Raw genomic sequence first — 12,496 nt, 5'->3', positions numbered from 1 at the left:
GGAACGGAGGAGGATGGATGATAGTCTTGGAAATAGAATTGTGCATGTTGAATGTATGGAAGAAGGGAAGAAGGAAGTTAGAAAAGAAAAAAAATATATACAGCATAAATCTGCAGAAATATGCAGAAATCTGCAGAAAACAGCATAGAGAAAAAAACACTGTTCACGTGAACAGTAACCTGATCTGTTACTGTTCATGGAATAGTAATCCGACCCGTTATTGTTCACGGAACAGTAACTTGGCCTATAAAAAGAGAGGACTACAGCCAAAAAAAAGGGAAGAAAGAAATTCTAGAAAGGTGAGTGCCACCATGGGTGAAGCCCTGAGAGACCCTTTTTCTTCCACTTTCATCCTGCTTTTTGACCTATTTCTTCTTGGAGCCACCTTCTTGACCCCGTCATCCTTCATCTCGATACCTTGGTGGAACGCGGCTTGAAGATTCTCATTGGATTGGAGGGACCAAACTCGCAAAAGTAATTATTTGACTAGTTCTATCACCATCTCTTGCCTAGTCCACGTTTCTTGGTCCATCAATCATTATCTCCACCCATCATCATTACCATCGTTGCCATCTATCACATCCTTGGAACTCAAGTTTACTGGCAGTATTTTTTTTAATGTTTTGTTGTGGTTATTTTTAGTTTGCTGCACTAGTTATATTTAATTGATTAGGCTTCATTAATAAGATATTTATTATGTTCTATTTTGCGTTCACATACCTTTATGATGTTTTTTTGGGATGATGAGTATTTGCTGAAGTGTCTAATCAATCGCACCATAATTGATTATTATGAAATCAATCTACACTTGTAGTATAGGTTGCACCAATCTGAGACCCAGTGCAAGGTTAGCTACTTTATTGCTTTGAAGTTGAAACTAGTTTGGCTCTCAAGTTACTAATGGTCATGCTTTTCTTTAATTAAAATAAAACAACATGGAGAAACGTTATTTGCTAAAACTAATTTCACATGAATCAACCAGCATCCATATATAATATTATATGCCATCCACAAAAGGGAAGATAATCTTCCCAAGAATATTTAAAGAACAAAGAATGGGTTTACAATGTTGTAGGAAGCAAACAAGAAGAGAATATGAGATAAACAGGAAGAGAGAGATAGAATGGAGCTGAAATTGGTGGTCTGTTGACCCGATCACTCAAATTACCATGAATCTCTGTAATTACTAAATAGAACCCCATGTTTTCTTTGGTGGCATTACAACCAAAAAGCTCCTAAAGCAGAGCTGGTTACTTATGCAGCTGTTTACAAATATTTGGTCCTGCTATAATGGGCTGAAAATTTGTAGTTAAGTTCCAACCAACATATGAGTGCCCATTCCACTTTAAACACTGATCTTAATCACCAATATTCTAATTATAGATTTATGACATGCTGTTCTGTGTATATTTCTTTTTTTGTTCTATTTGTGAGTTTTTTTTTGCCTCCTAATCTTTATTTAACAAGTCAACTGATTACATTGTTCAATGTCATGGCATCAGAAAACAGCATGGCTTGGAGTCTTCTACATGTGTATACCAACTGGAATTGCAGTTGGTTATGTATATGGTGGTCTGGTGAGCTTCTCTTAGCATGTTATTACATTTCCTCGTTTGTTTTCTTCCTTAAATTGATCTGAGTTAACTAGTAAGTGGCATCCTTTGGAACCTTAAAAATGTGTTGGTGCTTGAACGTTAATGTTACCGGTTAAGATGGTTCTGGTGGCCTCTGGTAGTGATACTCCTTTGGAAGATGAAATACACTTGATCAACCTTTTACTTGTATATAGCTTAGAGGGTTTAAGACTTTAAGTGTCTGCTGTATCTGTCTATTTGAGCTGTCTTTAGCTCCGTGCCATCCAAAATAAATAACTCTATTGGAAATATGTCCAATATAAATAACCATCCATTTACTTTTCCAATGAAAACTATTGTTTTCTGATATTAGATCTTGCATTTCTGTGATTTGTCAAGCTACAGTGTCATTTTTCATTTAAATAATTTTTCAATAGAAAAGTTAAATGCTACTGCAGTATTGAAAAGACAGTGATATGCAGCAAAAATGTTTTGTTGCTGATTGTTCGGTAATTCTGTTAATCTGTATAAGTTATGACCAGTTACTGTGAAACCAGATTTTAAATTTCACGAAGGTTATGTGGCTTACTAATGTGCACTTCCATTTATAATCCCCTTAGTATCACTAAATTTATGAAAGCTGAATTATTCATAAACTGATTTAGAACTGCAAACCATGGAATGCTGTGCCCCCTCAAACCATCTGGTTTGGGGCGTACCCAGTCATACCGGGGGTGGACTGGCTCCTCGATTTGAGAAACTGGTGAGGGAGGGCGAGATGGTCGAAGGAGAGAGAGGAGAAGAGGAAGGGTGAGAGAGAGGGAGAGGGAGGGGGAGGGTCGAAGGAGGCTGGATGAGGACTAGAAGAGGGCTTTGCCCTTGGTTCCTCTGTTTCAAACAAAACTAGGGCTTGGGGTCGGCAGTTTTTTCATTTTGCAGTTTTTAATTGAAGTCGGCAGGGGGCCCTTTTTTATTTTGCAGTTTTTAATTGAAGTCGGCAAGGTGCCCTTCTTTAATTTTGCAGTTTTTAAGTGAAATCGGTAGTGGGGCGGAAGCGCTTTTGCGGTCCTCCTTTGGCCCTCCTTTGGCCTCCTCCAGCCCACCTCTTTCCTCTCTCTCTCTCTCTCTCTCTCTCTCTCTCTCTTCCTTTTTCTTCTTCTCCCTTTCCCCATCCCTTGCTGGCATTCACTTTGTCAGTATGTGCAGGAACGGAACTACACGATACTATATTGTACCATATCGCCAACCAATCAAAACAGGTGCCGGTACCGGTACTGCATATCTTACTGCAAAGGTTTGATAGGAAGAGAATGTACTTAGTGACATATAAGGTTGAGTTAGATGACTCATGTGAACCAAGAAAAGTAAGATGGGCCTCCAATGATGCATCAGGAATTCAAGTATTTGGCCCTATAATGTTCACAAAAATGAAGATTAGGTTTTTAGAGGAGTCTATAGCTATCATTTTGTTAGAAGAGTAGTAGTATTCACCTCAATCACCCTTCATAATCATTAAATTTTGTATTGCCCTGATGGCAATCAATGAGGAATTGCACACAAAAGATGTGTAGCGGTAGTGAAGGTGTTGAGTTGGATGCTTGGTATACATAGAAGGAAAAACTAACAAATTATGCTTAGGGGAAGATAGGTTTCGGTGATGGACGAAATGTTAATAGTAAACCAGCGTAATGGTATGTATTTACTTGTATAGCATTTGCACTCTCTCTTTCTATCAGGGAAAGTTGTGCTATGTATTTAATTGCAATGCCCAGAACACTAGGAAGCACAAATACTTTAGATCACATGCCGTATCTATATTATATTGTTATAACTTATAACATTTTGGAGAAGCAGAAATAATTACCAAATTTTTGAGAAGAGGTGAGAACCAACGGAGGGGGGATAGTGAGTAGTTACTAATTACATATTGTTAGAGGGAACAATTGAACAAAGTCTTCGAAGAAGAATCAATGAAAAATACCAAATCCAATCTTCCATGCTGCGAGTGCAGTCATACAAATAAAGCTGCTGCTGTGCGCTCAGGGAAGGACATCGGATACCCATACTCATTAGATATTTCTCAGATACATGTCCAATATCCGAGTTAAGTATCATATTTTTCAAAATTGAAAAACACTTTGGATACTTTCTGGATGTAGTTTACATATTTCCTTGTTGCCTCAAAAAATAAGGAGGATCAATTTTGTAATCTATTGATATTAGTATTAAAAATGAAACATGGATTATGGTTTATGGAATAATGACTAACGATGAGCTTGTGAAAGTTAATGCTACTGTATAAACTATAAAGTATGGACTATGTTATTTTGATAACCTACTATGCATCGTGAATGCTTTTTTTATAATGTATTTGTGTGTATGCATGTATACATATATTCCTTGGTATACCTTAGTCATATTCTATCCTACTTTTCAAGATTTGTCATATTGGTTATCTTTATCTTGTCGTATCTGTAATCATATCCATGTTCGTGCTTCATAACAAAAATTTCTCCAAAGCCATGAGGTCAATTTATGGGAAACTATGTGTTAAGGTTTTTAAAAACCTTGTACCGGCCTAGTACTGGTTTTTGGTTGGATCATTATGGTACCAGGCCATCCCATACCGGCAGTCAGTATGGGACTTCGTACCAGTACCATAGACGGATGGCTAGAAATTAATTATTTTTCTTTTTCATTACCTTTTGAGTTTTCATGCATGATGAAGATGTTTAGGCCAGCTTGTTTTATATTTTTAAATATTGAAAGGAAGTTAAGCTTATGTGATAGTTGGGTGTCGATATTGGTTCAGGCACTCAGTTATTGATCAACGAATATCATTTACGAGTGAAGAATGCAAATATAGTATTGAAAAAAGAAAATCACAACTCACTTTAATTGTTTAATCCCATGTAGAATATTGATGCCTCATATATATTTGGGTCGTGCTAGTAGTCCTGGCTTGTAACATTATACCAATCTGGATGGCCTGCTAGTCATAAGATGTTGGATAATGACATGGTTGTGGCTCCTAATGCGGTGGATGTGGATACAAATGGTACTTGTTCTACCCCAGCCATCCCTGTGAATGTGTCCCTAGATGCACCAACTACCCCTATCATAATGCGAAGACCCAAGCTGTCCATGATGCCTCATGGCCTCTTACTTCCATTATGCCTATTTGGAGGCCTGGACAGTCTCCTGCATCTCAGCAGCCTCCATGTCATCTCAATCAGATTGGTTACTCCCACTATGTTCATTATCCATGCGGCATTGGTCATCGATCTCAGCTGCTTGGGGTCCTGCCAAGCCTACTTATGTCTGGCCACCAGCTTTAGACTCCACAGTTGGTCCCTCGTTGCTCGCCTTTTCTCCCCTGGCACCTTGGTATACTTCTGCACATTACTACAGCCACTCGTCAGATGGCAGATGCTGCTTCAACTAGGTGTCCCCACCTCCTTTATTATATATGCCACAATAATTCCATAGTCACGTCTGAGCCCATTATTCCATGACGCCACCTGATATGTGGATCTTTTTGACCCTGCTTACTAGAAGCCATCTGGCAATCTAATTATCCGGGCTCCCTGAATATCATCCACTCAAATCAGGAATCATGAAGAATATTTTTTGATGCATATTTCAGATTGCTAGAGTTTTATCATGTTATGAAACATAAACATACACAAGTAGCAATATCTGTCATAGCTGTTTTGTTGGACACAATGTTGCTGAAGATTTTTGTCCAATGCCAATCCTTGTGAAACAACGGGAGGCATCTTCAATTCCTGTCATATCACTGTGGTGTAAAGCTGGCCAGTATGCTGACTTTTCTGACAAATCTTTTTTCTTCCATACATGGAGAAGAATGACCATCTATGGTAGTTAAAGTCTAGCAAGGAGAGTGTGGCATGTGCTGCCGCTAAAATACTAATGGGAGTATATGTTGTAACAAACAGCTGAAGGGAAAGGTGCCTTTGAGCAATCACCAATCAATCAGGCAGAGAAAACCTCCGAGATTCTTTCATTTGTTGATCTGTAAATTGGCTATTAGTCTGGCTTTAGGGCATATTTGTGCTCAGTGCTGGATTCCTATGCTACGATGATTTAAGTTCATAACAGAAGATAGTCAGTCAGATATATTCTTTATTCACATAAATAATGTGATCCTTTATCACTTAGTATTTTTGATAGTTACATATGAAATGAAAACATGTTTCCTCTTGATTATAAATTGTTCACCAATTGTTGAAAGACCATCATATTATAGGGAAATTTTACTGCTTGAATCGTCTGTTGCATAACTTTGTCATTCCCAGTTAAGGCTTTTCTGGGGCCAATAAAAATTTGTTCAAGTCTTAGAGATTTGGTAATGGAAATGTATCTATAGCAGAATGCAATTTTTAAACAACTGAAGGGGTTCTCAGTCATTGGTGCTTGGATGAATATTTCTGCAGATTTACTGCCCAGATGTCAATGAACTGAGGATTTCTTACACAATATGGATGCCTTGATCTCTGCATTTTCTAGACTCTGTTTATTGATTTATTAAATGGAAGGCCTGACATTTTTCTCGCTTCTCTCAAATATCAGGTAGGAAGTCATCTTCATTGGCGGGCAGCATTCTGGGGAGAGGCTATCCTGATGCTCCCATTTGCTATCCTTGGATTTATCATAAGGCCTTTGAAGCTGAAAGGTGCCTGGTTGCAGTGCCTTGTGATGTTAGAATATGTGATTGGAGACGACAGGTTTGCTAAATATTCCTGTGTGTCCCTTAACAATTTCTGAATGCAGGATTCACTTCTTCTGAATCAAAGAAAGCAAACGATGTTGGTGAAGTGATTGCTCAAGAAGTTCAAGGTGGTGCTGGTATGTCTCTATGTACATGACCTCTTACTTAAATCATGCAAATACTTCTAGGTTGATTTTATGGACCTAGTGTATGTAATTATTCTTGTTGCATGTACTATTATTTCTAAGTTACTCTTCATATCCATCTAGTGAAATACATGTTGTAGAAACAGTTGCCAAGTAGGAATGGGTTGATATGATATGTGGATGGTCAGGTGCCAGTCCTAAACAAACCTTAAAACAAGAAAGATGTTAAAGAAATGAAAAAAATAAAAAAAATTGGTGTCTCAGGACAGTAGGCTGTTTCATCTTTTGGGACACTGTTCCCGTTATGGAGTGAGCTGGGTTGGCAGATGGATTCATGGATCATGCTTCTCCAACCAAAGCTAGTTCTTCCAAATGGAAGTGTCTTAAAGTGATTCCATTTACTTTTATATAGGTCTTCTTTGGCTAAAACCCCACCCCCATGCAATACAAAGATACAAAGGTTGAAAAGCCGAGGCTTCATATGAGACAGCATCCTCATTGACACTTCCTCCAATAATTTATCCTTCTTGTTGTATTTCCTACATTCCTAAGATTTCTCAGTTATACTTATTTTTTATATTTATCCATCCTAGTTTTAGCACACTGCATCTCCGATGTGCATTCTCATTATGCAACATTCTGCTCGATATTATGAAAATGGTCTTGTGAGTAAATTTCTTTTTTAATCAATTAGTATTTAACAATCACATGATACACCAAAGTTCATTTTTCACTGAGCACTGAATTTTATTTTATTTGGGGCATCCTCTTTTTTCATACTTTCAGTTGCATGACCAAGGAGAGTCCTTGAAGTGGCCTGTGGCTGCACCCTCAATTAACTAACAAGCCTATCCTTCTCTTCAATCTGAACACAACAATCCTTTATCACTATCATTGGCCCACCATTTCCCCACTCTTTGTTTACAAATCTTACCCCTAACTACCTAAGCTTCCTACATTCCATGCTTATTCCATGGTGTTCTTATTAGTTTTAGCATGCATAAATTTCAGCATGCTAGTTTTGCATGTTCAGCAATTCATGAGTTGACAGTGTAAAGATGCGTCAGTGCTTACAAAATATCTGAATGCTACTTTACTTGTGGACATATTTGATCCTCCGATCTTCCAAAATTTCTTGCTTGCATGCCCAAAAATCATCAATACATCATAGTCATAACATGCATTATATATTTTGAAGAAAAGCTGTTTTGAGATGATTTTTTCAGCACCCATGTCTGTGAAGTTTACATTTTCAGAGTATGATGAATGTATATATTGGTTGAGTCATGACACCAAAAATTCATATATGTTGTTTGGAATCTCATTTCTATTTCAGTTTCCCTTCTTATACTTGCTTGCTTTGACTGTTTATTTTTTCTACGCCAATTTGGCCCTCCCACAGTGTCCGGAAGCTCCCATACTTTTGTTTCAGTTGTTAATTCTATTACTATAATATGTACTGAACAAACCTTTTTCCCAATCTTGTAGCATTAACATGGCATTAATAGATTATTTGGCACTATGATTCTACAAGACATGAGCAAAATAACATTGCATGGTCATTGGTTGGATAGCTTATTTGTTGTCATGGTTAGAAAAGCTAGTTTGAACTTCCTGATTCTCACATTTTCATGGTGGGGAGATCCCAAACCAAACCTAAACCAATGCATGATCTATTTCCTATCAAATCAATTCATAAATTGGCTGAAGCCAGCCAAATTATGCATGAATTTGTCGAAATCAGCCAGTTGTTAGTAATGCTAGTTGATTAATGTCTTTTTTTTTTGAATTTTTTAACTAAACCTTGTATGAAAATCAAGATTGACTGTTTTTTCATTTATCAAGTAAAGAAAATCTTATCATATATTAACACATAATTCATAAACAAAACTGTCCAGCTTTCAAGAATTTCCAAACCATTTCAATTTTTTTTTTCATTTTTCTGAATTTTTAACTAAACCAAGCCTGGGACTCGCAGTAATGCTCCCTATGATACAAGCAGCAACTTGTTTAGTGTCTTAACTATTAAAATGCTTGCCTTAATATGACTGTTAAATGTTAAATGCCTAATTCTTACAGTATGTGCTTTTAGAAAAAATAGCTTTATTTGAATGAAACCCAGTCAATTCAGAAAATAGAAATGTTTATCAGCAATTGATTAAATCTTTCAAAATCTTGAAACTGGCAGCAACCGCAATTTGCTTTAATGTTAGAAGAAAGGAAAAGGATCATATTAAGTGACTGTGTTTTGTGTTGGGACTTGCTGCAATGAAAAGCTGCCATATGTTTGCTGCATCAATTCTGCTGCCACCTGAAGTTGCATAAGAACTTGCCTTTATATTCTTGACAATTATTTAGTTGGATGCTCTTTCTTTTTCTCCTTTGCAGCTGTTGATTATATTTTTATTTCAGGCGAGCAAATTATTAAACGGGAGACATCAGCTGGTAACGAGGATTTATCTGATAAAGCATCTCAAAGGTATCTGACATCTGGCTTCTTTGCTAGAACATATATCTGTACATGCATTCAGAAAAAATCATCTTTTCTCTAGAACATTGTTTCTTGATTTTTTTTCACCAGGCAGTCATGATTTTCTTTTCTTTTTTTCCTTCTGTTGGATGGTCTATGACTGGGGTGTTATTACCAAATGGACCGTCGGTGATATTTGGACCTTTTTGGTTCTTTGTACTCTTTAATTTCTGTCATCTAGAACACATTTTTTCTATCATAGGTAACTCATTCTATCTGATTTCTGTGACTTATTTTGATCCTGTAGATACTATTCCTTGACTGATGTAGTCAATGTTGGTATGTAAATATGAATATAATTAAACAATCTTACAGAAAGTGACCACATATTTATTTTGTGCATGTGACACCTTCTACTGTTCACTAAACCTCCCAAATGAGCCATGCTGGCCACTTGTAGGTTTGTAGTTTAATTGTCCCAATTAGAAAAATGGTGACTTAGAGCTGAGAAAGATTGAAATGTTATTCTTCTTAAGGGTGGTTATGCAGTTTACTACTTGTTTATTGAATTTTTGGCAGTATAAATACAGTGAAGCCTGAAATTCTTCTGCTCATTGCTCAACTTCTTTGGTCATCCAGTTTGCTAGATGATGGATCTTATACAAGTCATGGATTTTGAACTGAACTTCTGAGATGTTCATGTGAAGCTAGGTTCTAGGAAGCATGGATATGGATATAGCATATGGATATGACATTATATGTATATGTGGACACAGATTTTGAAAAATTTGGATATAGAACAGTAAATATATATGTATTATATATATATATATAGGGGATTGATAATCTACTCTCTGTTATGGTTGGTTATCAATCTATCCATTTTTCATTGGACAAAAAATACCTTTACTTTTTACGACTCTTAAGGGTATTTTATGTTTTTATACAATCCCACATTAACTCATCCTCTCAACCCCCCAATTAATACTCTCTCTCTCATATATATATATATATATATATATATATATAAACATACATACATACAAACATACATACATGTATGTATGTATATAGATATACATGTATATATATAGATGTATGTATATATATATAGATAGATATATGTATGTATGTATACGTACGTATATGCATATATATATATATATTAATATATATATATATATGTATGTATTTACATATATGCACATGTATCCATATATATATATATATACATATGTAGGTATGTATATGTATGCATATATATATATATATATATATATATATATATATATATATATATATATGCATACATATACATACCTACATATGTATACATATATGTGTGTGTGTATATATATATATTCGAGGAGAGAGAGAGAGATTATTAATTGGGGGGGTTGAGAGGGTGAGTTAATGTGGGATTGTAAAAAGACATAAAATACCCTTAAGAGTTATAAAAAGTAAGGGTACTTTTTGTCGACGGAAAAATGGGTAGATTGATAACCTACCATAACAGAGAGTAGGTTATCAATTTTCATATATATATATATATATATATGTAAAAAAGCAGACATAAAGCATCGTGGTAGGGATGTCAAACGAATCAAGCAGCTCAAGCTCGAGAAAAGCTCAAACAAAGCTTGATTGGAAGCTAAACAAACCACGCCTGAACTACCAAAACAGGCTCAAACGAACCGGCCAGCTTTTCCCCACCGGAGCCGGGGAAGAAGAGAACGAGAGAGAGCGCAGGAAAGCGAGGGAGGGAGGAGACCTGTGGCCGCCATTGGAGAGCCGCGAAGGGGCGGCGAAGCCTGCGGAGGGACGAGGGAACCCGCGGGGTCGAAAGAAATATGGGACGCGGCCGCGGCTCTTCGATGGCGGCCACAGCTCTCCTCCCTCTCTCTCTTCCCCGCGCTCTCTCTCCTTCTCTTCGTCTCCAGCACAGAACCGCTCGTACCGGTTTCCACCGCTCCGGCATACCGGTTACAAGTTGGACCGGTCCGAACTGGCCAGTGCGGGCCGGTTCGTCAGACCTTGGTTTTCATTTTATCTTTTTACTCTTTGAATCTATTAAATGTTGAAACAAACTTGAACCCAGCTTGACTTTGATTCAAACTTGAACAAAGCTTGATTCAAGCTTGAATTGATATCAGCTCATTTTAGGATTATCAAACTGATCAATTAGGCTTGTGTTTGGCTGGGTTGGGAAATAATCTCCAATTGAGATTGTTCAAACTTGATATCGGAGTTTATGCTTGAAATAAACTTCAACCCAAGATTGATCAGGCCCAAGCTCAAACAAGCTTGGCTCAATTAGTTTCCTTCATATTAGGCCATCATAATAACATAGTCCATACTTTATATGTTAGTATCAACTTTTTACAAACACATCATCTATTCATCATTCAGATTTATAGACATACTTTTTAGTGTCAGTATCACAAAATCTGAAATTATCCATTCATCATTAAAAGGTTAACATTCATAAAAAAGGCAAGGAAAAGCCCTCCTCAATCGTGAAGGTATCCCAGAAGTATCTTGGCAAACCAGATTGCTGTTGTATATGCAAATAATGAGATACACATGCATAACATAAATGTCTACACCATGGTCTGCCGTACCGGTCCGTACCGGCCGGTACGGGCCGGTATGTACCGGTCCGGCCTGAGACCGGTACCGGATCAGCGTGGAATCCGGTACCGGTAGTTTATTGTTGAAGAACCGGCTCGGACCGGTACGGACCGGTTCAGACCGGTACAGGACCGGTACGCCGCCGGTACGGACCGGTACGGGACTGGTTTGGTACCGGTCCGGGACGGCACCGGTACGCTGACCGGCACCGGTACGCTGACCGGCACCGGTACGCTGACCGGCACCGGTACGCTGACCGGCACCGGTACGCTGACCGGCACCGGTACGCTGACCGGCACCGATACAGCGGACCTTGGTCTACACTATATAAATATACATAAATAGCCATAACACACACACAAGTATATATATATATAGATATGCAGGCATAAAAAATGTAATATAATAGTGCAATACAATACTACATATACACATACAGGTGCACGTATACATCCATAGACTTGTGCATATACAAAAAATAGATGACTGCCCAATAGATAATTGCTGCAAATTATTTGTTAATTTACCTAGGCAGAGTCATATACATGGGGGGCACCCACATCAAGGCAGTTTCTGCAGAGTTCCTTAGGTGCTCAATGGCTCATCTTCTGCCTAGGCAATTGCCCAGGCACTCAAGCAGCAACATGTAACAACAATGTGCTTATCAGAGTTGATGAATAATATTTAAGTAGGTTTAGCTACAAGTTCTTGTTAAGTACTTGTTTTGGGAATATGGCTGCTAGCAATTACCTTTCTGTTGAGCTATTATTTTATTAGGACCATGGTATGTATGTGGATGCCTCTGAAAAATCCAAAGGGTTGCATCCATCTGCCTGATTGCATTGGATAGATTTTAGTAATGTTGTTTTACTGGTGAATCACTATGTATATTCTTTTCATTTAATTATTTTTGACTACTTTCCGTCAATGAAGGCATGTGACA

General features: G+C 37.5%; 1 protein-coding gene across 1 annotated transcript in view; it reads left to right on the top strand.

Moving 5' to 3' along the window:
• Positions 1-12,496, top strand: part of LOC103705201 (probable sphingolipid transporter spinster homolog 2) — a 50,466-nt gene that overhangs the window by 13,022 nt on the left and 24,948 nt on the right. Inside the window, exons 6-9 of the mRNA XM_008788838.4 lie at positions 1,503-1,577; positions 6,168-6,270; positions 6,369-6,443; positions 8,865-8,931. Coding sequence (XP_008787060.2) covers positions 1,503-1,577; positions 6,168-6,270; positions 6,369-6,443; positions 8,865-8,931 — 320 coding nt within the window. The remainder of the gene's footprint in view (positions 1-1,502; positions 1,578-6,167; positions 6,271-6,368; positions 6,444-8,864; positions 8,932-12,496) is intronic.

This window comes from Phoenix dactylifera, unplaced genomic scaffold (genome assembly GCF_009389715.1).
Source record: "Phoenix dactylifera cultivar Barhee BC4 unplaced genomic scaffold, palm_55x_up_171113_PBpolish2nd_filt_p 000292F, whole genome shotgun sequence".
Lineage (NCBI taxonomy): Eukaryota > Viridiplantae > Streptophyta > Magnoliopsida > Arecales > Arecaceae > Phoenix > Phoenix dactylifera.
Note: the sequence above shows the minus strand (reverse complement) of the source record. Positions and strands in the feature narration are given on the sequence as shown.